This window comes from Ranitomeya imitator, chromosome 2 (assembly GCF_032444005.1).
Source record: "Ranitomeya imitator isolate aRanImi1 chromosome 2, aRanImi1.pri, whole genome shotgun sequence".
NCBI lineage: Eukaryota > Metazoa > Chordata > Amphibia > Anura > Dendrobatidae > Ranitomeya > Ranitomeya imitator.
Window position 1 is genome coordinate 403,178,563 of NC_091283.1, and position 25,417 is coordinate 403,203,979.

The following is a 25,417-nucleotide window of genomic DNA, read 5'->3' on the forward strand; positions in this document are numbered from 1 at the left end:
GAAGTCCAGAATGGGATTCACCAGAAGAGGACTCTGTGAAAATAGAGATATAAGTAAAATGCAGAGCATGGCCTGAAGCTGCGGCAACAATCCAAAGAATGAACACATAGCCCAGGCACCTCCCTAAAGGGGAGGGTGCTTTTTATGCACAGAGCATCATAACCCAGACGGCCCTAATAGCGAACAGGTGTCCTGCTGTTTCAAGTATGTGCAGGAAGCGGGGCGCGGCTCCTAAGAGCATTTCCAGGAGACCTGCCAAGAGGATGCAGGTTCTTAGCAGAGAAAGAAGCCGCAGATCGTCTGGAGCCACGGACAGGGTGGGTAAGGCTGTGTGATAGGTGCCGGTCTCCCTGCACAGCAGAGACCGAACCTGCGGCTGAGGGCATGACAGTACCCTCCCCCTTACGCCCCCCCCTTCTTCAAACCTGTCAGGAACCTTCTAAGAAGAATTGGGGCATTAATGTTCTCCACAGGCTCCCAGGATCTCTCCTCAGGACCGTGTCCCTTCCAGTCAACCAGAAAGAGGGACCTGCCCCCTCTTTTCTTCATGGCCAGGATGTCCTTCACTTCATAAACGTCCTCGGAACCGACAGGAGGAGGAAAATTACCAGGATCCTGGGTGAAGCGGCTGAGGACAACTGGTTTCAGCAGGGATACATGGAAGGAGTTATGGATCCGTAAGGAGGCAGGCAATTTCAAACGATCGCACACATCGCTGATTCGGTGGAGTACTTCAAAAGGACCGATGAAACGAGGAGCCAGCTTATAAGAAGGGACTTTAAGTCGGATGTGCCTGGAAGACAGCCATACCTTACCTCCGGGATGGAAAGGTGGAGGATCCAGACGTCTCTTATCCGCATGTTCCTTGGTTCGAACAGATGCCTGCTCCAGTGAGGTCCTCGTCTCAGTCCAGACTTTTGTGAAGTCCTTGGCCAGGGACTCAGCTGCTGGATTGCTGGAAGCAAGAGGCAGTGGAGTCGGGATCTTAGGATGCTGTCCATAAACAATAAAAAATGGGGAGTTAGAGGAGGACTCACCGACATGATTATTGTAGGAAAACTCAGCCCATGGCAGCAGGTCGGCCCAGTCGCTGTGGTGACCATTCACGAAGTGTCGCAGATAGTTGGTGAGAACTTGATTCACTCTCTCCACTTGGCCATTAGATTGTGGGTGATAGGCCGAGGAGAAGTCCAGAGTGACATCCAACAGTTTACAGAGGGACCGCCAGAATCGGGAAATGAATTGGACTCCTCTGTCGGAAACAATGTGGAGTGGAAGTCCGTGAAGCCGAACGACATGCTGAATGAAGAGCTTTGCGAGTTTAGGAGCGGAAGGAAGACCAGACAATGGAGTGAAATGTCCCATCTTGGAGAACAGGTCTACAACAACCCAGATTACTGTACAACTGGATGATGCTGGCAGATCTGTGATGAAATCCATGGCAATGTGTTGCCATGGAGCAGACGGAATCGGGAGAGGGAGGAGGTGACCGGCTGGCAGTTTCTTGGGTGTTTTATTACGAGCACAGGAGGAACAGGCTGCAACAAAGTTCAGAACATCTTGGCGCAAAGTGGACCACCAGTAGTGTCGAGAAATTAGTTGTAACGTCTTCTTTTGACCAGCGTGTCCGGCAAGCTTAGAAGAATGACCCCAGTGTAAAACTCGCTTCTTGTCTCTTTCAGTTACAAGGGTCTTACCGGGAGGGAGTTGCGACAGCCTGACTGGAGCCACCGTGATCATCTTGGACGGTTCAATGATATGCTGAAGCTCCTCTTCAAGGTCGTCAGACAAGAAGGACCTGGAAAGCGCATCGGCTTTGATATTCTTCTCTGCAGGACGGAAATGGAGAGAGAAATTGAACCGAGCAAAGAACAATGACCAACGAGCCTGGCGAGGATTGAGTCTTTGAGCAGACTGAAGATAGGACAGATTCTTATGATCAGTGTAAATGATGACTGGATGAACTGCGCCTTCAAGCAGATATCGCCATTCCTCTAAGGCTAACTTAATTGCTAGTAACTCTATCACCAATTGAGTAGTTACGTTCACAGGGTGTAAATGCCTTGGAGAAGAAACCACAGGTCACCATCTTACCAGTAGGCAGTTTTTGTGTGAGGACTGCTCCGGATCCGGACGACGAAGCGTCCACTTCAAGGAAAAACTGTTTGTTGATCATAGGCCGATGAAGAGCTGGTGCGGTTGAGAAGGCTTGTTTGAGGGAGGCGAAAGCTGATTCGGCCTCAGGAGTCCAATCCTTTGGTTTGGCTCCTTTACAAGTCAGGGCAGTGAGTGGTCTTACCAGAGAGGAGAATTGTGGAATGAATTGCCGATAGTAGTTGGCGAATCCTAGGAACCGCTGAATGGCCTTGATTCCCTCAGGTTTTGGCCACTTTAACACGGCAGAAACCTTCTCTGGATCCATCTCGAGACCTGTATTGGAAATAATATAGCCAAGAAAGGGTAAAGACCTCCGTTCAAACAGACATTTCTCAAACTTTGCGTAGAGACGATTCTCCCTCAATCTTTGAAGAACGAGACGAACATTCCTCCTGTGAGTTGGTAAGTCGGGAGAAAACACCAGGATGTCATCCAGATACACCACCACACAAACATAGAGCAGGTCACGAAATACATCATTGACAAACTCCTGAAAAACGGCGGGAGCATTGCTTAACCCGAAAGGCATGACTAGATATTCGTAATGACCATCTCGCGTGTTGAAGGCGGTTTTCCACTCATCCCCGGATCGTATCCTGACGAGGTTGTAAGCCCCACGGAGATCCAACTTGGTGAAAATCCTGGAACCTCGAAGCCGATCAAAGAGCTCAGGAATTAAGGGAAGTGGGTATCTGTTCTTTACCGTTATTTGGTTGAGACCACGGTAGTCGATGCATGGGCGAAGAGACCCATCTTTCTTCTTGAAGAAGAAGAACCCAGCTCCAGCTGGGGAGGAGGACTTCTGGATAAACCCTCGAGCCAAATTCTCCTTGATGTAATCGGACATGGCTTGAGTCTCAGTAGGAGAAAGAGGGTAGATCCTACCTCGAGGCGGAGTAGATCCAGGGATAAGATCGATGGGGCAATCGTAAGGCCTGTGCGGTGGAAGTGTCTCGGCTTCCCTCTTGTTGAATACATCTGCGAAGGACCAGTAGGCAGACGGTAGCCCGGGTAAAGCTGCCGGAGGCCGTGGGGTAGAACCAGGCCGTACTGGTATGAGGCAGTGTTCGTGACAAGACTGACCCCATCGAAGGACCTCTCCAGACCGCCAATCCAGAACAGGTTCGTGGAGGCGCAGCCACGGAAGACCTAGAAGGAATGGTGGAGAAAGATTCGGTAACACATAGAAGGTAATATTTTCCCTGTGTAGTGCTCCGATTTGAAGCTCCACCTCTTCGGTGATACCGATAATGGCATCTTTCAGGGGTCTACCATCTACGGAGATGATGCGCCAGGACCGCTGCAGTGGAACAATTGGAATCCTGAACTGCCTGGCCACAGCTTGCTGGATGAAATTTCCACCAGATCCAGAGTCCAGATAGGCCGTCTCGGAGAACCGCACCTTCCCGAAGATAACCTGTATGGATATGGTTAGCGGGAGAGAAGAGTCATTCTCACCTAGGGAGGTCTCCCTTACCTGTCCTAGGCGGAAGAGTTCTTCTGACCTCTCAGTTCCACTGCATTGACCGGAAGTGGAGCGTCCACCATAACGATATGGATTCCTAGTGGGAATTTCCTCCTGCTGATTCCTCTTCACCCTCACGCGGTCAAGCTCCATGGGCACATCCTTAAAGACCGGAGCAGGACACGGAAACCGAGGTTTCGTTGAAGAAGACGCTGGATGAGGAAATTGCTTCTCGAGAAGCCTCTCTCTGGAGCGCTGCTGAAGACGCATGTCAATCCGAATGGCGAGGGATATGAGATCATCCAGGGTCTCGGGTAGGTCCCTGCCTGCCAATTCGTCCTTGACTCTTCCAGACAACCCTCGCCGGAAGACTCCGACCAGGGGCTCATTGGTCCACTGGAGCTCCGAAGCCAAGGTACGGAAATGGATGGCATACTGACCGACAGAGAGAGAGCCCTGTTGCAAATCAAAGAGCGACTCCATGGCAGATGTGACACGACCAGGCTCATCAAATATCTTGCGGAACGTGTCCAAGAATACTTGCAGATCAGACACAATGGGATCATTCCGCTCCATTAGGGGGTTGAACCAAGCTAAAGCCTCTCCCTCCAGATGAGAGGCAAGGAAAGCCACCTTGGCCATGTCTGTCTGAAAATGCTGAGGCAAAAAACGAAAATGCAGCAAGCATAGGTTAAGAAATCCTCTGCACAACTTGGGGTCCCCATAGTAACGAGGAGGCTTGCAGAGACGAGGACAGTCTCTCATGGTGGGCTCAAGCGTAGGATGCTGTACCTTAGTTAACCGGTCATCCACAGAGGTCATGTAGTCCAACAAGCGGACCTGCGTCTCATGTTGGCGATTGAATTCCAGACGGAGCTCTGCTAGCTGGGTCACGTTGGTGGACTCGGTAGCCTGTAGAGTAGATAAGCGGGTATCCAGAGTTTGCATGAAGGAAACTAGCTGATCCTGGCTTTGACAAAGCGCAGCTAGCTCTCTCTGGACTGAGAATCGGGTATCAGCGGAGTCCATGGCCTGGGCTAACTGTTACGCCCACAGGGTGTGACAAGGTAAAGTGGACTCACTAGACCACTGATGGTGCAGTGGCGGCTATATACCCGATACTCAACAGACAGGAGAGTAGATCTCATAAACCAAAAGATATTTATTAACAAAAAGGAAACAGGAGTCAGAGGGAGAGAACCTCTGGATCACAGCACTGTACCACGTAGTGGAGCACCGGGCAAGGTGTACCCCTATACAGGGATTCCCCCGTCACAACACCAGGTGGCCTGAATGCTACGAATCCAGGACCAGAGGACGACCCATACTGACAAACTAGTAACACAGTAGAATACTTGGGCCAGCTGGTGGGAACAATCCCAGAAGCTCCATGAAATCCAGCAAGGTAGTTTCCACTGGTAGCAGGGTCTGGAGGATTCTGTGAGGAGAGGCAAGACAACCTGGAGTGAGAACCGGAGAGACCAGAGAAGTCCAGAATGGGATTCACCAGAAGAGGACTCTGTGAAAATAGAGATATAAGTAAAATGCAGAGCATGGCCTGAAGCTGCGGCAACAATCCAAAGAATGAACACATAGCCCAGGCACCTCCTTAAAGGGGAGGGTGCTTTTTATGCACAGAGCATCATAACACAGACGGCCCTAATAGCGAACAGGTGTCCTGCTGTTTCAAGTATGTGCAGGAAGCGGGGCGCGGCTCCTAAGAGCATTTCCAGGAGACCTGCCAAGAGGATGCAGGTTCTTAGCAGAGAAAGAAGCCGCAGTTCGTCTGGAGCCACGGACAGGGTGAGTAAGGCTGTGTGATAGGTGCCGGTCTCCCTGCACAGCGGAGACCGAACCTGCGGCTGAGGGCATGACAGCTGGACCTTTTTTTAAGGAGCCAGTAATGCAACAAACCTATTCTAACATGGAATTTGCCACCACCGGTATATAAAATAGAGTTCCTATTGATAGTTACAGCTGGGTCCCCACCAATTTTTTACCTCTTCTTTCCTTCCCAGTAGTTAGAGCAGAATGCCAGACTATGTAGTCACTGCAATGCTCCTACCTGTAAGAAGTGCCAGACGAGCTTTCACTCTATTAGTCAAGCAGTCATGGTCTTCTCTCCTCTGAGTTAGACAATGGGGGGCTGCATGAGCCATTGGTCAATTATGCTCCTGACCTCTTCCAAACTGTATCCAGTTGGTAAAAAGTTTACAACTGCCTTATTTAGTAGCTATGGAGCTGACATGGCATTACCAAGTCTTCAGCACAATGTACTATCCCAAATGTGGACACCTGAATGGGGCAGAGAATGACCCAGAGATTCCACCTTCACCAAAAAACAGATTCCTACATTGGCATCACCCTTGGTTCATTGTTTGGCACTATTGCCTTGCAACACTGGGGTCTTGAGTCTCAACCTGACCAAGTTCATCTGCATGGAGACTCCCATATGTTCCTCCAATGTTTGGGTGGGTTTCCTACAGGTTCTTCAGTTTCCTTCCACTATGCTGAGAGCTTAGTTAGTTTCCTGTGAAATTGGTGTAGACTTGTGAGTCCCAGTGAGGACAGAGACTTCGGTATGTTGGTACTATATGAGCAACAGAGATAAATGGCACCATCTTGACCTGGGCAAGAAATGTGACAGTGAATCCATTTAGTCCAGAAGGTTTTCGGCAATTGTTTGCCTATTGTGGGTCTATGATAAATACACGGCAGCCCAATATGACAGAGTTTGTGGCTTTGGGTAACGCCATCAGGCCCTGTAGTAGGCATAAGATCAGTTGTCCCCATTCTGAAAGGAGATTTTGAAACTGCTCGGCTAATAGGCAAGTGCCTTGTTACGGCCATCAAGACCACACGCAAGAGGATACTTGCTTGGATCCATAAATTTCGGCTAGTCTACCTGTGAACGCAGCCTTAGATAGTCGGGAACGAGCGTAGTTGCTATAAAAGCTAGTCCTGGATCATTGGCTCGTCTAGGTCGTGTTTACATCATGCCACATTTTCTGGAAAAAAAACGGAATGGGGACGTACCGTGTGAACATGACCCGAAGTGGGGTTAAAGTCATAGAGACAGCACAGAAGGCGATCATGGAATATCATGGTTAGGATGATCCTAGCTTGTGTAGGATATGGCTGGTCGGTGCTGTCGAAACTGCCCAAACACGCTTGTTAGTCGTCACATGATTTCGGCTCACAGCCGTCAAGGCGCCGCAGATGAGCGAAGCTTTGCCGAACAGTCTTGTCATGGCCGTGTTGTTCGTCAGCCGGCTACTCTGGCCAGTAAATGACCACTGATGAGCCCACCTAAAGGGCCATAAGGGCATGGTGTCTGAGCGGCATCACAAAGGAAATCCCAAGAGATGCAATTTATAATGAAATCCTCCAAAGACCATAAATCCCGGACCCCGATGCATAGACTGGCCGCGTGGGTCCTGCACCATAGGTACACATGATGCTGTCCTGTTCGGATCAGGTGTTCAACGGTCAGTCCGTGTGAATTCGGCCATATGACGTCCATTCGCTGCAGCAGTCCTTGTCTTATAAGGATTTTCTGCCCGTTGTGCAATTAAAAAAAATCTGATCCTATCTGCTCCCACCACCACCATTAATGATCGGCATTAACACAGCGAGGATCGTGCCCCAGGCGAAGGAGATTAACCCCTTCAGCGCCCCGGACCCATCTTTCCTCTGCTGTGGCGTGTGCAGGACTCCTCAATTATCCTAACTATGGCCGGCAACGCGAGCCTCGCAACGCTCCACGTAGGGTCAGGTGGGCGATCACAAGTAATGGGACTCTTTAGTCCCCCATATCATGAAAAGGGATTCTTTACAATTTTTAAGATCTCCGGTCAGTAAAGGGAAATCTTATTTATTTTGCATGCAGAAGCTGAAAACGTCACCCTGATCCCAGCCAACTGGCATCCATGTGAGCAAAACGTTTTCACCCACTTGATGTAAACAAGAAAGTTTCCGTGATTAGAAAAACACGGCAGCTTTTGTTTTTCTTTCCCCTCCAAGAAATGGCGCCACCCCTGTCTACAGGTTATTATTTATTGTTATAGCGCCATTTATTCCATGGCACTTTACATGTGAGGAGGGGTATACATAATAAAAACAAGTACAATAATCTTAAACAATACAAGTCATAACTTGTACAGGAGGAGAGAGGACCCTGCCCGCGAAGGCTCACAATCTACAAGGGATGGGTGAGAATACAGTAGGCGAGGGTAGAGCTGGTCATGCAGCGGTTTGGTCGATCGGTGGTTACTACAGGTTGTAGGCTTGTCGGAAGAGGTGGGTCTTCAGGCTCTTTTTGAAGGTTTCGATGGTAGGTGAGAGTCTGATATGTTGTGGTAGAGAGTTCCAGAGTAAGGGTGATGCGCGAGAAAAATCTTGTATGCGATTGTGGGAAGAGGAGATAAGAGGGGAATAGAGAAGGAGATCTTGTGAGGATCGGAGGTTGCGTGCAGGAAAGTACCGGGAGACGAGGTCACAGATGTATGGAGAAAACGGGTTGTGGATGGCTTTGTATGTCATGGTTAGGGTTTTGTACTGGAATCTCTGGGCAATGGGGAGCCAGTGAAGGGATTGACAGAGGGGAGAAGCTGGGGAATAGCGGGGGGACAGGTGGATTAGTTGGGCAGTAGAGTTTAAAATAGATTGGAGGGGTGCAAGAGTGTTCGAGGGGAGGCCACAGAGCAGGAGGTTGCAGTGGTCAAGGCGAGAGATGATGAGGGCATGAACTAGGGTTTTTGCAGATTCTTTGAGGAATGAACGGATTCGTGAAATATTTTTGAGTTGAAGTCGGCAGGAAGTGGAAAGGGCTTGGATATGTGGTTTGAAGGAGAGATCAGCGTCAAGGATTACCCCGAGGCAGTGAGCTTGTGGGACTGGGGAGAGTGGTGTTATGAACAGGTGATTCAGAACCACAATGGACCTAGTGGTTAAGAGCACACAAAGTGACCTGATAGTTACTAACATAGGACGAGCTCTGAGACGTGGGAACTCTGCTGACCGCAATCCCTAATCCTATCATACCACACTAGAGGTAGCCGTGGAGCGCTCCTGACCAGACCTAGGCGCCTCGGGCACAGCCTGAGAAACTAGCTAGCCCTGAAGATAGAAAAATAAGCCTACCTTGCCTCAGAGAAATTCCCCAAAGGAAAAGGCAGCCCCCCACATATAATGACTGTGAGTTAAGATGAAAATACAAACACAGAGATGAAATAGATTTTAGCAAAGTGAGGCCCGACTTACTGAATAGACCGAGGATAGGAAAGATAGCTTTGCGGTCAGCACAAGAACCTACAAACAACCACGCAGAGGGGGCAAAAAGACCCTCTGCACCGACTAACGGTACGGAGGTGCTCCCTCTGCGTCTCAGAGCTTCCAGCAAACAAGAAAACCAATATAGCAAGCTGGACAGAAAATATAGCAAACAAAAGTAACACAAGCAAAACTTAGCTTATGCAGGGCAGACAGGCCACAAGAACGATCCAGGAGAGAACAAGACCAATACTGGAACATTGACTGGAGGCCAGGAACAGAGAACTAGGTGGAGTTAAATAGAGCAGCACCTAACGACTTAACCTCGTCACCTGAGGAAGGAAACTCAGAAGCCGCAGCCCCACTCACATCCACCAGAGGAAGCTCATAGACAGAACCAGCCGAAGTACCACTCATGACCACAGGAGGGAGCCTGACCACAGAATTCACAACAGAGTGGGCAGCCGTTTACTGTATAGGTTCGTTGGGGGGGTCACGTGAGATGGGGGAATTCTGTTTTGTCCATGTAAAGTTTCAGAAATCTAGCGGAGAAGGATGATGAAATAGTGGACAGACATTGAGGGATTCTGGTTAGTAGGGAGGTGATGTCTGGTCCAGAGATGTAGATCTGTGTGTCATCAGCATAGAGATGATACTGAAAGCCATGAGATTCTATGAGCTGTCCCAAGCCAAAGGTGTAAATGGAGAAGAGCAGGGGCCCTAGGACTGAACCTTGTGGGACTCTGACAGATAGGGGGCGAGGTGGGGAGGTGGTGTGTGAGTGGGAGGCGCTGAATGTCTGGTCTGTTAGGTATGATGAGATCCAGGATAGGGCCAAGTCTGTGATGCCAAGGGATGAGAGGGTCTGTAATAATAGGGAATGGTCCACTATGTCAAAGGCAGCCGACAGGTCCAGGAGGAGGAGGACAGAGTAGTGTCGTTTGCTCTTGGCGGTTAAGAGGTCATTGGTGACCTTAGTAAGGGCAGTTTCAGTGGAGTGGTGTGACCGGAAGCCAGATTGGAAGCGGTCAAAGAGGGAGCAAGAAGAGAGATGGGAGGAAAGTTCAAGGTAGACGTGTTGTTCCAGTAGCTTGGAGGCATAGGGGAGAAGTGATATAGGGCGATAACTAGATACAGAGGATGGGTCAAGGGAGGGCTTTTTGAGGATTGGTGTGATGGAGGCATATTTAAAGCTTGAGGGGAAAACACCAGTTGTTAGTGATAGGTTGAAGAAATGGGTTAGGGTTGGGATGAAGACTGTGGTGAGGTTTGGGATGAAGTGGGATGGGATCGGGTCAAGTGCACAGGTGGTGAGATGTGATCTTGAGAGTAGAGTGGAGAGTCAATCTTCTGTAATGGTGGAGAAGTTGGTTTTGGAGGTGGAGGGCTGGGAAGTCGGGAGGAAGGGCTCTGGGGGTTGTTGACCAAAACTGTCTCTGTTATCAATCTTCTGCTTGAAAAATGAGGCAAAGTCTTCAGCTGAGATGAGTGGGGAGGGAGGAGGTGCTGGGGACGGAGGAGAGAATTGAAGGTGTTGAATAACTGTTTAGGGTTGTGAGACGGGGAGGATATGAGAGATGAGAAGTAGGTTTGTTTAGCTGTGGCGAGTGTGGTCTTGAAAGTAGTGAGGGACTGTTTGAATGCGATGAAGTGCTCGTTGGAGTGGGATCTTTTCCATCTGCTCTCAGCAGCCCTGGAAGCTCGCCTCAGTTCTTTAGTCAGGCTGGTGTGCCAGGGCTGTCTGTTGATTTTGCGAGCTTTGGTATGTGTAAGTGGGGCAGCAGATTCCAAAGCTGCAGCTATTGTGGTGTTAAATAGAGCGGCAGCGTCATCCGCATTGTGTAAGGAACTTATATCTGTGAGAGGGAGGAGGGATTCAGAGAATGAGTGTAGGTCAAGGTGTTTAAGATTTCTGCGAGGGTGTGAAAGTTTGTGAGGTGGGGATTGTAGACATGGAGTGGAGAGGGAAGAGAATGTGAGAAGGTTGTGGTCAGAGAGAGGAAGAGGTGAGTTAGAGAGGTTAGATAGGGAGCAGAGGCGGGTGAAGATGAGGTCCAGTGTGTGACTATCTTTGTGAGTGGCTGTAGAAGACCATTGAGTGAGGCCGAAGAAGGAAGTGAGAGATAGAAGTTTAGTGGCAGCTGAGAGGGAAGTGTCAATAGGGATGTTGAAGTCGCCCATGATGATAGTAGGGATGTCCGCGGAAAGGAAATGAAGTAGCCAGGTGGTGAAGTGGTCAAAGAAGGTGGTGGCTGGCCCTGGGGGGCGGTAGATGACAGCCAGATGGATGTTGGAGGGGGAGTATATGCGCACAGTGCACCTCAAAGGAAGGGAGGGTAACAGAGGTTGGCAGTGGGATTGGGGTGTAGGAGCAGGTATCTGACAGGAGAAAACCAACTCCTCTGCCATGTTTGCTGCTGGGGCGGGGGGTGTGAGAAAGGTGGAAGCCACCATACGAAAGTGCAGCAGGAGAGGCTGTGTCAGAAGGGGTGAGCCAGGTTTCGGTGATGGCGAGGAAGGAAAGTTTGGTAGTAACAAAAATATCATGGATGTAGGAAAGCTTGTTGCAGACAGAGCGAGCGTTCCACAGAGCTCCTGTTAGTGGGACTGGAGAAGCGGGGGCTGGGTGAATAGGTATAAGGTTAGAGAGGTTAAGGAAGGTTGTGATCGAGCATGAATGGGAGGTAGAAATGACTGTGGGAATGTGGTGAGGAGGACCAGGATTTGGAGAGATATCACCAGCAGTGAGAAGGAGCAGAGAAAGTGTTAGCAGGTGCGAGCAGGAGAGGGCATGAGGGGGCTGTCTGTGTTTGGAGACAGAGGATTGTATGTTAAGGAACAGTTTTGAGGAGGAGGTGAGGTGGATGGGGAGGATTGAAGAAGAGATGAACAGTTCTTTACTAGGAGTAGGGATTAGGGGAGTTAGCAGAAAGTGAAGAATTATAGGGGTGAAAGTGAGAACAATCAGAAACATTGTTTACAGTGACTGGCCAGTTACCTTCAGTTCCCTTCTGGTTCAATTTTGGTTCAATTCTGGTTTTAATTCTAAAATTAATCTTCACACTTCTAGGAATCACACAGCAGACTAAAGTCATTGCAGACTTGTACTATGCAATATATGTACAACTAAGTGCATTCAGGTGTGAAGCAGAGAGGAGTGGTCTCTGCTCATCTTTGTTGTGCACGATATTGCAGCTTAGTCTCGTTCACTTCAGTGGATCTGAGCTCTAATATCAGACAAGGCGGTGCTTTTTATTTTTGGAAGCTGCCATATTTTTTCCTAATCCTGGACTGTGTTAACACCGCGGAGTCACAACTGCTTTCATTTGGATCCTGCAGACAGAGTGCAGATGCACAGATGATCCACTAGAGGGCAGACATCCGCCAGCAGTCCAGAATCTCCCAGCTGATAAGTCTCCAATGGTTTGGCAGCAGCCAAGTGAGTGTCTGTGCAGCCCCCCTCCTCCAGTCTCGCTCTCAGAGCCCCTCTGCCATATAGTAATTTATTTTTCTCTTGCAGTGATGCTGTGGATGGGAGACCTCCATCTGCGCACATAGATCACCCCTGGGGGGCTTCCCTGGCTGCCGACAATGGAGAAAGAACGCAGATCCTCAAAGCAGTACGGATCCCTGCAATCCACAGTGTGGAAAGCCAGCGAGCAGCAAGCCACAGGTGAGCACTAGCATATCCCGCACCCGCAGTCGGACCGCCGGCGTCACTGGGTTGGATACAAATGGTAGTAAAATTCCCTTGGAATCCTCCCAGTGAGCCGCCAGTCAGGGCATGAGGCTGGCACACGGGCACCGTACGGAGCTGTCCTTGCATGCCTCGGCTATCCTGCAGGGGGGATCAGCATGCGGCTCCATTCATAAAACGTCTTGGCCCCCGCTCACGTGATATCCTCATAAATGAGGGAGAACTTGTCCCCGTCCTATAGTGTCTGAGATACACCACGGCTCGGCGGCAGAGTATCACAGGTGACAATAGAACATACAGCGGCTCCGCAGACAGTATCACACATGGGATTAGATACACAGCTCCGCAAGGAAAGATGCTTCATCAAACTTGGGAGGCTCCAGAGTATCACACATGATAAGCTTAGTGTTTACATACTTGGTGTATCTATCACACATGACATCATCGGTTTAGATACCATAAATTAGGCTAAGGTCACACTGCGTTATGGCGGTACGTTTAACGGACTACGTTACACCGCGGCATAACGCGGTGTAACATAGTCCGTTAACGCCACCATTACTGTCTATGGCGAACGCATCGCTAGCGCACGCCCACATTGGGCGTGCGCTAGCGATGTGCTGTCATTTGAGTGACGGACCTCGAACGCTGCTTGCGGCTAACGCGATACCTTTTGGGACATTGCGTTAGCGCAGTCCGTAGTGCTATGCGCTAAACGGACTGCCCTAACGCAATGTGACCCTAGCCTTAGCCGGTAGTATCGCACATGATAGAATTAGGTACACCAACTCTACAGATATGATCACACATGAGAGATTTATCTAGACAGGCTCAGCTGGAAGTATCACACATGATGGGCTTAGATACGCCATCTCAGTAGACTGCATAACACGGGATAGAGAAACTTAATAGACAGTATCACGCATTATGGAATTAGATACACCGACACAACAGGCAGTATCATGCATGATAGGATTAGATACACAGCTCAGCAGACAGTATCACACTTGTTAGCAATAGTTACACGGCCCAGCAGTCAGTATCACACAGGATAGGATTAGATACACGGCTCAGCAGTCAGTATCACACATGATAGGATTAGATACACAGCTCAGCAGACAGTATCACACAGGATAGGATTAGATACACAGCTCAGCAGACAGTATCACACAGGATAGGATTAGATACACGGCTCAGCAGACAGTATCACACAGGATAGGATTAGATACACGGCTCAGCAGTCAGTATCACACATGATAGGATTAGATACACAGCTCAGCAGACCGTATCACACAGGATAGGGTTAGATACACAGCTCAGCAGTCAGTATCACACATGATAGGATTAGATACACGGCTCAGCAGACAGTATCACACATGATAGGATTAGATACACAGCTCAGCAGACAGTATCACACAGGATAGGATAAGATACACAGCTCGGCAGGCAGTATTACACATGATAGGATTAGATACACGGCTCAGCAGACAGTATCACACATGATAGGATTAGATACAAAGCTCAGCAGACAGTATCACACAGGATAGGATTAGATACACAGCTCAGCGGTCAATATCACACAGGATAGGATTAGATACACAGCTCAGCAGACAGTATCACACATGATAGGATTAGATACACAGCTCAGCAGACAGTATCACACAGGATAGGATTAGATACACAGCTCAGCAGACAGTATCACACAATGTAGGATTAGATACAAAGCTCAGCAGACAGTATCACACAGGATAGGATTAGATACACAGCTCAGCAGACAGTATCACACAGGAGAGGATTAGATACACAGCTCAGCAGACAGTATCACACATGATAGGATTAGATACACAGCTCAGCAGACAGTGTCACACAGGATAGGATTAGATACACATCTCAGCAACACAATATCACACATGGTACAGTTGAATACACATCTCAGCAGCACGGTACCGGACATGGTAGGATTAGATGCACTGCTATACTAGACTGTATCACACATGGTAGGATTAATTACACAGCTCCGCCTACAGTTATTCCTCATGATGGGTTAGATACCCTGGCCTAGCAGCAGAATGTCACACATGGTAGGATTGGATACACAGCTCAGCAGCAGCACAGGGCGGTAGTTTGGGCTGGCAGCAGGTCTCAGCCCAGTGTGGTCGGCTGTCATAATATGGATCTGGGCAGTGAAGATTGGGAACCACTGCAGACATTCGTCGCGCTGAAGGAGGCCGAGAGTGGCTTGTTTTCCTCGTCCATCAAGTGTCCGTCCATCCTGACACCCTGCTGTCTGCAGATATCGCAGCAAGCAGGGTCTGTTTCCTGGTGATCCCACCAATATGTATCTATACCATCATCTACAGCCTGCAATATACTGCATGTAATGTCCATACTCCAATCACATCCAGAGCTGCCTTTATAATTCAGTTTGCGATTATACTGGTTGGCGAGCATGCTTTGCTGCAGGGCACTTCCAATGCCTTCAATCTGAGCCAAGCTGTTAGGTGCCATCTGTTGTAGTGTGAGTAATGCTTTATTGTGAATGCAGCTCTGGATGTGACTGGAGTATAAGTTGTGATGTTTAAGGGACTTGTCGCCGCTCTCTGACTGCGAACTATTGCATTCCCCATAATATAACTAATTTGTTCTTAAAACTCTACATTGTCGTATCCCTCTGTTATTCCTCCTGGAAATCTATAAATCATTTGACAACTGGGCGTTAAAATTCACTTTGTCAAAGAGGTGTGTCCTTGCATAGTCTGACACTGCCATAAATGATTAGATAGCGTCCGTACACCTTCATCTGGTAACAGCCGAGTTCAGGCAACAGAGTGCAGAATTGTGATCACAGCTCTGGAGGAAACCGAACACAGGATCTGCGGAAGAGAAATAAATCTACTGAATGGGTTAGAAATACAATATCGATACACCATTTCATCTAGTAACGCCCAGTTGTCCAGGAGGAATAACGGAGGAACGACCAACGCAGAATTGATGCTTGTTCCAGGAAGAGTGCAAGAATTGTATTAAAATGGGTCCTATTTAAATACGATCTTACTCCTGGTTCATTGTCAGATCCTTCATTGGTAGTCATGCTAGGGAGCAACTGCGAAGCTCCTGCTCAGCATCCTGATACTTCCAGCATTATAGTAAAGAAATAATGAAACCCGAGAGTGCAGAATTGTGATTGCAGCTCCGGAGTGAAGGAATAAAATGTAAGAAGTCTTTTTAGCAGTGCAGACGATGGAGGGTTACTTTAACGCAGCAGACAAGATCAGTAATCTTCTATTTGCTTGTCTTACCCCTCGCTGTCTGGACCGCTCCTGATTGGTCTATACAGAAAACATTAAACATAATGGATAGTTCCACCTCCATAACCTTAGGAATAGCAGATCTGAGAGTGGGGGGTCCACTTCTATATAGACTATTGTTGTCGAGGAGCATAGACCCTACGGAGAGAGGATGCACAGCGTGTACTAATGTGCGCGAGGACAAGTGTCTCTATCATGTGCACATCCACCAGGAAAAGCCGTGAACTGAAGACAAGGACTGTGCAGCACAAAACACATTCAAAATGTTTTATGTAGATTCAATTAGGTATCTCAAAATTACATTTACCCGTCTAAAAATTATCCAAAAAAAATCTATTAACTTCGTCACCATTAGAGACTGTCATTTCAAGTGTTCCATAGTCCTCTTTGGGTTAAATAGAGGAGGAAGAATAAAGATAGGGAAATTGTTGTTTTTTTTCTAGAAACAGCACCTCTCTTATGCACAGGTTGTGTCTGGTATTGCAGCCTAAGGCTCCATTCATATATATGATTTTCTCATGAGAAGTTTAGTACTCGTTCCTATGATATTCTTTGATATTCTGTGCACATGTCCGAGTCTGTGGAAAAAAAAGAATCAGACCGCACTCGGATGATTGTCCATGTATGATAAAATGAGATGCTACTCAGAGGATGCTGAGCATGAGTAACACTGTGGCTCCGTAGTCTGACAATCTGCTGCCAATAAAAGATCTGGCACTCAATATGGAATTATATGGGGTTGAATCATCGCACTAAGATTGTGTTTTTGGGGGGGATTTCACCCTCTTTTATTAGCTGACGATGTAATATCCATGGCCGATTCCACAACCACAGTAGATGATATTGAAGATGAGCTGTTCAAGATAGAAAGGATCCGGGAAATTTTGGTCAGGAGGGAGTCTGAGCTGCGATACATGTGAGTACCATAAAAACACCACAATGGTGGGAGTATAGGATGTGTGATCCCCCAATAATACCCAGAGGAAACTGGCTTTTTAAGGGCTCATTCAGACTTCAGTGATCTCTCGCATGCAAAAAAAAAATCAGTCTACGGTAATTTATTTTCCATTTTCTTTTGTTTTTCATCATTGCTGTTTCTTTGTTCCAAGAGCTATAACGTTTTTTTTTTCTTTTGATATGGGGGGGGGGGGGGGCCTTGTTTTTTTTTGTGGGGAGAGTTGTAGGTTTGAATCACACCATATATACATTTTTATATCAGACACACATTTTTCCCCTTTTTTATTTTCTTATTTTCTTTTACACAAGAAAAAAAAAATACAGTATATACTAGATGGTGGCCCGATTCTAACGCATCGGGTATTCTAGAATATGCATGTCCTCGTAGTATATTGCCCAGCCACGTAGTATATTGCACAGTCACATAGTATATTGCCCAGCCACGTAGTATATTGCCCAGCCACGCAGTATATTGCTCAGCCACGTAGTATATTGCTCAGCCACATACTATATTGCCCAGCCACGTAGTATACTGCACAGCCACATAGTATATTGTCCAGCCACGCAGTATATTGCTCAGCCACGTAGTATATTGCTCAGCCACATACTATATTGCCCAGCCACGTACTATATTGCCCAGTCACATAGTATATTGCCCAGCCACGCAGTATATTGCTCAGCCACGCAGTATATTGCTCAGCCACGCAGTATATTGCTCAGCCACGTAGTATATTGCTCAGCCACGTAGTATACTGCACAGCCACGTAGTATATTGCCTAGCCACGTAGTATATTGCCTAGCCACGTAGTATATTGCCCAGTCACGTAGTATATTGCCCAGCCACGTAGTATATTGCCCAGCCACGTAGTATATTGCCCAGCCACGTAGTATATTGCCCAGTCACATAGTATATTGCCCAGCCACGCAGTATATTGCCCAGCCACGTACTATATTGCCCAGTCACATAGTATATTGCCCAGCCACGCAGTATATTGCTCAGCCACGCAGTATATTGCTCAGCCACGCAGTATATTGCTCAGCCACGTAGTATATTGCTCAGCCACGTAGTATACTGCACAGCCACGTAGTATATTGCCTAGCCACGTAGTATATTGCCTAGCCACGTAGTATATTGCCCAGTCACGTAGTATATTGCCCAGCCACGTAGTATATTGCCCAGCCACGTAGTATATTGCCCAGCCACGTAGTATATTGCCCAGCCACGTAGTATATTGCCCAGCCACGTAGTATATTGCCCAGCCACGTAGTATATTGCCCAGCCACGTAGTATATTGCCCAGCCACGTAGTATATTGCCCAGTCACGTATGTAACAGGTTAAAAAATAAAAAAGAAACATACTCACCATCCGAAGAGCCCGTTGTAGTTCCGGCGCTTGTGTGCGGTGTCCGGTCCCAGGGTTGGTATGAGCGCAGGACCTTCCATGACGTCGTGGTCACATGACCGTGACGTCATGGAAGGTCCTTCTGCCATAGCATCTTTGGAAGCGGAATCTGCCGCTTGCAGTGCCGAGGAGAGGACGCGACAGCGGAAGGTGAGAATAAGGTTTTTTTTATTATTATTATTTTTAACATTAGATCGTTTTACTATTGATGCTGCATACGTAGCATCAATAGTAAAAAGTTGCGGACACACAGGGTTAATAGCGGCGGTAACGGAGTGCGTTACCCGTGGCATAACGCGGTCCGTTACCGCCGGCATTAATCCTGTGTTAGCATGACCGGAGGGGAGTATGCGGGCGACAGGCACTGACTGCTGGGAGTAAGGAGCGGCCATTTTCTTCCGGACTGTGCCCGTCACTGATTGGTCGCAGCAGCCATGACAGGCAGCTGGCGATACCAATCAGCGAATGAATAACCGTGACAGAAAGACAGGACAGACAGACGGAAGTGACCCCTAGACAATTATATAGTAGATATAAAATATATATGTAGATATAAAATATATATATATATATATATATATATATATATATACATACATACATACATACATACATACATACATACATACATACATACATACCTATGCAGCATCAATAGTAAAAAGATCTAATGTTAAAAATAATAAACAAAAATAAAAAATCATTATATACTCACCTTCCGGATCCAGCCCAGGTCTTTCTTGCTCCTCGTGACGCTCCGGTAACCGGTCCATGCATTGCGGTCTCGCGAGATGATGACGTAGTGGTCTCGCAAGACCGCAATGCACTCTTGGGAGCGACGGGCACAGTCCAGCCGCTCCCTACTCCCCTGCAGTCAGTGCCCCCTCTATACTACCCCCACCCCAGTCAGCGCCCGCCGCCCACATACCGTTGAAGCAGTCCATTAAACCGACTACGTTACACCGCGGCATAACGTGGTGCAACGCAGTCTGTTAATGCTGCTATTAACCCTATGTGACGAACTTTTTACTATTGATGCTGCCTATGCAGCATCAATAGTAAAAAGATATAATGTTAAAAGTAATAAAAAAATAAAAAATCGTGATATTCTCACCTTCCGTCGCCTCCGCAGCAGCTTTTCCTGCAGCTCGTGATGCTCCGGTCCCACCGCTTCGCTGATTGGGCGCGCGCCCAGCCGGTGCGACCAATCACCGACATTGGCGCGGGATTTAAATCCGGCTTCGCTGATTGGGCGACATTAGTGCGGGATCTAATGTTAAAAATAATTTAAAAAAAGTAAAAAATCATTATATACTCACCTTCCGGATCCAGCCCAGGCCTTTCCTGCTCCTCGCGACGCTCCGGTGACCGGTCCATGCATTGCAGTCTCGCGAGACCGCACGTCATCATCTTGCAAGACCGCAATGCACTCTTGGGACCGGAAGGTCGCGAGGAGCATCGTTAAATGCCTCGGCTGGATCCGCGGGCCGACGGAGGGTGAGTATATAACTATTTTTTATTTTAATTATTTTTTTTTAACAGAGATATGGTGCCCACATTGCTGTATACTACGTGGGCTGTGTTACATACTGCGTGGGCTGTGCTATGTACTACATGGCTGGGTAATATACTACGTGGCTGGGCAATATACTACGTGGCTGGGCAATATACTACGTGGCTGGGCAATATACTACGTGGCTGGGCAATATACTACGTGGCTGGGCAATATACTACGTGGCTGGGCAATATACTACGTGGCTGGGCAATATACTACGTGGCTGTGTTATATACTACGTGGCTGGGCAATATACTACATGGGCTGTGCTATTTACTATGTGGCTGGGCAATATGCTACGTGTCTGCTATATTCTACGGGCGCTGTGCTATATACTATGTGGCTGGGCAATATACTACGTGTCTGCTATATTCTACGGCCGCTGTGCTATATACTATGTGGCTGGGCAATATACTACGTGGGCTCTGCTATTTACTATGTGGCTGGGCAATATACTACATGGCTGTGTTATATACTACGTGGCTGTGTTATATACTATGTGGCTGTGCTATATACTATGTGGGCTGTGTTATATACTACGTGGGCTCTTATATACTACTTGGGCTGTGTTATACGCTACTTGGCTGTGCTATATTTCTCTGCTGTATCTGTGCATCATGAATCGTGGTAGGTGTTAAAGAGGGGGGCCCACTGAGACTTTCGCCCGGGGCCCTCAAAAACCTGGAGCTGGCCCTGGCTTCACTGATTGGTCACACCCGGCTGACCACGACCAATCAGCAACAGTCGCAGTCCGCCCGCGAATTGGTGCAGAATTTGAACCACGCTTCGCTAATTGGTCACGAATCTTGTGTATAAATTGCATTATTCTGAAAACTTCATAAATAAACTACATACATATTCTAGAATACCCGATACGCTGTAATTGGGAGATATATATATATATATATGTGTATGTATGTGTATATATATATATATATATATATATATATATATATATATATATATATATATATATATATATATATATATATATAATATTTATATTATTTCTGCCATACTTTGGGACCCGTAGTGTTTTTCCATTGATGGAGCTGTGTGGGGGTTCATTCTTTATGTGAAGATGTTTTCATGTATACTAATTTGGCTTTGATCAGACGTGCTAATTGCTTTTTCTTCTACTAGTATTTTTAGGAAGGTGTGCAGGTTAATTTAATTTATAGACTTTTGCCAAATGTATATATATTTTTTGGGTTCTATTTAACTGTGGGAAAAGGGGGGGTGATTTTAATTTTTTTGTAAACTTTTTAATTTTTATTTTTTACACTACTTTTTTAGTCTCAGAGGAGATGAACTTGCAATCTCTTTTTTTTTTTTTATCACTGACTGCAAAGGTTACCCATCGGTACCTAGCGATTGCCTAGCCCATCAGTAACCAGTGTGTGCACACATGCTTAGTGTTCCAATTAATTATCAGAGATTAATAGCAGCAACTAAATGGTTAACAGCAGCCATCGAATGTCAGCTCTGGCTCCTCCTGTTACATGCAGATGCCTGACTGTGTAGCACAGCCATCATATACCACTTGTGGAGGCAGCTCAGGGCTCACACTCGCAGTCTTGAGGGCGGATGCACTAATATGTCCATATGTGCTGAGGGGCTAAATCTGTAAATCGTCATGCAGCACTATTTTTCCCGTTGTAAAAATGGACACCACAGCAGAACGCGACGGACCCCCTTTAAGTCAATAGGGGTCCGTCAGGCAGCATTACTTTTTCAGATGCAGATGTGGACAGAGCGCCACAACCAGGAACAGCAGACCCGAGTTTGCCGACATGACATTACTGTAACTGAACCACCTGTTCTTACTAATACTAAAATTCTAGGGTCGGTCAGACATTACAGATGTAATAATGCAGCTGATTCTGGCAGCGAAGGGTTAAGTGGGCATCTTCTTCTCACATGGGAGCAGATGCAGGTGTGAGTCACCAGGATGAGTCACTGCTGCCCTACTCCACAGGTTGCCTAGCAACAGGCAGGATGCAGCAGCTGTGAAGGCCGGTCCACTCCTCTGAGCCGGCGCTAGCTACACTTTTTGGGGAGATGCGTTGTCCCTCCGACACCTCTGCAGACGACGTTCCTTCTTGTCCCTCCGACACCTCTGCAGACGACGTCCCTTTTTGTCCCTCCGACACCTCTGCAGACGTTCCTTCTTGTCCCTCTGACACCCCTGCGACGTTCCTTCTTGTCCCCCTGACACCCCTGCGACGTTCGTTCTTGTCCCTCCGACACCTCTGCAGACGACGTCCCTTCTTGTCCCTCCGACACCTCTGCAGACGACGTCCCTTCTTGTCCCTCCGACACCCCTGCGACGTTCCTTCTTGTCCCTCCGACACCCCTGCGACGTTCCTTCTTGTCCCTCCGACACCCCTGCGACGTTCCTTCTTGTCCCCCCGACACCCCTGCGACGTTCCTTCTTGTCCCTCCGACACCCCTGCGACGTTCCTTCTTGTCCCTCCGACACCCCTGCGACGTTCCTTCTTGTCCCTCCGACACCCCTGCGACGTTCCTTCTTGTCCCTCCGACACCCCTGCGACGTTCCTTCTTGTCCCTCCGACACCCCTGCGACGTTCCTTCTTGTCCCTCCGACACCCCTGCGACGTTCCTTCTTGTCCCCCCGACACCTCTGCGACGTTCCTTCTTGTCCCCCCGACACCTCTGCGACGTTCCTTCTTGTCCCTCCGACACCCCTGCGACGTTCCTTCTTGTCCCCCCGACACCTCTGCGACGTTCCTTCTTGTCCCTCCGACACCTCTGCAGACGACGTCCCTTCCAGGTGCGCAGCAGTTTGATGGCTGCATGTTAGGAAGGGAACTGTACCTGCAATGCAGAGGACATGAGGTGTCATATCCCACTAGGAGGCCATATGGCAACCTTTCCCAACTAGTGGTCACAAGGCTGTCAGGGCACGATGGGACTTGTAGTTTCGCAAAGGATGGCGGACTGGACGCCTATTTTAATATCCACGTAACTTAAAGGGCACCTGTCAGGAAATGTACTGCTTCCACCACCATTTGTGACTCCAAAGTTTTATCCATTGATCACTTTATCGCCCCTGTACTCCAATAAATATGCAGATGAAGGCTTAGGAGTCCACTGGGCGTGTCCTGATATTTTGAGGATTTCACACACTTTAAAGTCATCTGAAGCCATGGATATTGCAGAACTGGACAGCGACCAGTGGCGTCATTATTCAACATCTCCAAGCTACCAAAGGTCTTTAATATTAGGGGCAACAAGGGACTTTTGGAGCCCCCACCTCATCTATTCACTGCCTTGGTGTGAAGACACTCATGACCGACATCAAGGGACTGTCCACAGATGAATGGGATCTGTCCATTCACCACGGCACAGCTGTCTGACAGCATCTTACGCCCACATGCATGGTAAACCAGTGGGCAAATAGGGCCGATGACTTACCATAAGTATTTAATTATTTTACCTCACGTAAATGTCACCGTTCTCCTGAGTCCGGCGTTGTTTTTCTTTTGTTCCTGCGCCTCTCCGTTCCTGAAATATGGCCTTTTTTCCCCTCTATATAATTCTAGTCTTATTAGCCAACTGGGCGTGGTCATCATTTCTTCCCTGTGCGAATCTTCATGATGACCAAGCCCTCTTGGCTACCAAGATGAGATTTGTATACAGCAAAGAGAGGGCCATATCTCGGGAACGGAGAGGCGCATAAAGAAAAGAAAAACCGCGCCGGATTCAGGAGAACAGCAGAATTTGCACCGCATAGAACAATTTTATGTTTATGACACGTGACAGGTTTTGGTTGCTAAGCTTTGTTTTGCCAACTCCTGGTCTATTGTTGGCAAAGGTGTAAAAAAAAAAAATAGTCCATGTACTGTATGTTTTTGCTAGTGTAGGCAAGCCCTGGATGATAGTCACCATATACATCACTATATGGGCCACTTAAGTGGGGCCATGATGTGTAGTGGACCTGTCACCAGGAGTGGACCGTTTTTGTCCTTATTTTATTCCCGCTGCTCCTCGTCCGTTGTTTTTTTATTAATCCATCATATGGCTTCAGAAATATGGGCCTTTTGTTCTTGCGCTAATTTTGATTAGGGGGTGTGGTTCCCAGGATCCTCTGGGGCGTGCCTTGCAATAAATCAAAAAGCGCACATCTTTGGAACCATATGACGGATTAAAGTAAAAAAAATCAGTAGAATATACAGGAGAGCATTGGGAATGAAACAGGTCCTCTTTAAGCCTATATTTACTATTCGTAGCATATGCAGCACTATAATCTGCTGATAGAAATAACTTCAGAACGTGTTCGGTTTAAAGAGGTAAATCCTACTAAATGCTTAACCCTTAAAGGGCAGTTCCATTCACAGATTACCTCACTGTGCAATTTGCAGTAAATATTCCTAAATTATATTATAAAGCTATTTTATAAAATATGTTGTGGTAAATGATTATAGTTGTGCATAGTAACATAGTAACATAGTAACATAGTTAGTAAGGCCGAAAAAAGACATTTGTCCATCCAGTTCAGCCTATATTCCATCATAATAAATACCCAGATCTACGTCCTTCTACAGAACCTAATAATTGTATGATACAATATTGTTCTGCTCCAGGAAGACATCCAGGCCTCTCTTGAACCCCTCGACTGAGTTCGCCATCACCACCTCCTCAGGCAAGCAATTCCAGATTCTCACTGCCCTAACAGTAAAGAATCCTCTTCTATGTTGGTGGAAAAACCTTCTCTCCTCCAGACGCAAAGAATGCCCCCTTGTGCCCGTCACCTTCCTTGGTATAAACAGATCCTCAGCGAGATATTTGTAGTGTCCCCTTATATACTTATACATGGTTATTAGATCGCCCCTCAGTCGTCTTTTTTCTAGACTAAATAATCCTAATTTCGCTAATCTATCTGGGTATTGTAGTTCTCCCATCCCCTTTATTAATTTTGTTGCCCTCCTTTGTACTCTCTCTAGTTCCATTATATCCTTCCTGAGCACCGGTGCCCAAAACTGGACACAGTACTCCATGTGCGGTCTAACTAGGGATTTGTACAGAGGCAGTATAATGCTCTCATCATGTGTATCCAGACCTCTTTTAATGCACCCCATGATCCTGTTTGCCTTGGCAGCTGCTGCCTGGCACTGGCTGCTCCAGGTAAGTTTATCATTAACTAGGATCCCCAAGTCCTTCTCCCTGTCAGATTTACCCAGTGGTTTCCCATTCAGTGTGTAATGGTGATATTGATTCCTTCTTCCCATGTGTGCATATGTGCATGTCTCCCCCATGTTGCTTCAAAGTAGAGAATGGGGTTCAGCTTTTCTCCGTTCTGGGCGGAGCTTTGTCTTGTGCTCTTTGTCGCCCTCTGCTGTGTAATATAGGGAAATAAGTATGTACGGTAATATGATAAAAGTAAAATAACTGCGCTCAGCTCTTGATTTATCATGGTGATTTTAATTTTTCTGTGTCTTTTTGGGGGGGTTGTGTTCTTTTTTTTTTTTTTTTATAGGATGGATGATTTTCAGTTGTGTCAAGAAATTACTCGGCTCAAGAAGGATCTTCAGACCCTGGTGTCCAAACCCGGTAATTACAAATATGCCAATAATCGCTATA

At 47.4% G+C, this 25,417-nt stretch overlaps 1 protein-coding gene across 2 annotated transcripts in view; it reads left to right on the forward strand.

Annotated features, from left to right (window-relative positions):
- The window catches only part of LOC138664179 (bMERB domain-containing protein 1-like), a 55,302-nt gene that overhangs the window by 20,302 nt on the left and 9,583 nt on the right, over nt 1-25,417 (forward strand). The window contains exons 1-4 of one of the 2 annotated variants that reach the window (XM_069750653.1): nt 9,038-12,332; nt 12,414-12,566; nt 16,694-16,814; nt 25,314-25,387. In XM_069750653.1, coding sequence (XP_069606754.1) covers nt 12,485-12,566; nt 16,694-16,814; nt 25,314-25,387 — 277 coding nt within the window. In that variant the 5' untranslated portion in view covers nt 9,038-12,332; nt 12,414-12,484. Of the gene's footprint in view, nt 1-9,037; nt 12,333-12,413; nt 12,567-16,693; nt 16,815-25,313; nt 25,388-25,417 lie in introns of those variants that run through there. The other variant, XM_069750652.1, reaches the window with a different exon arrangement.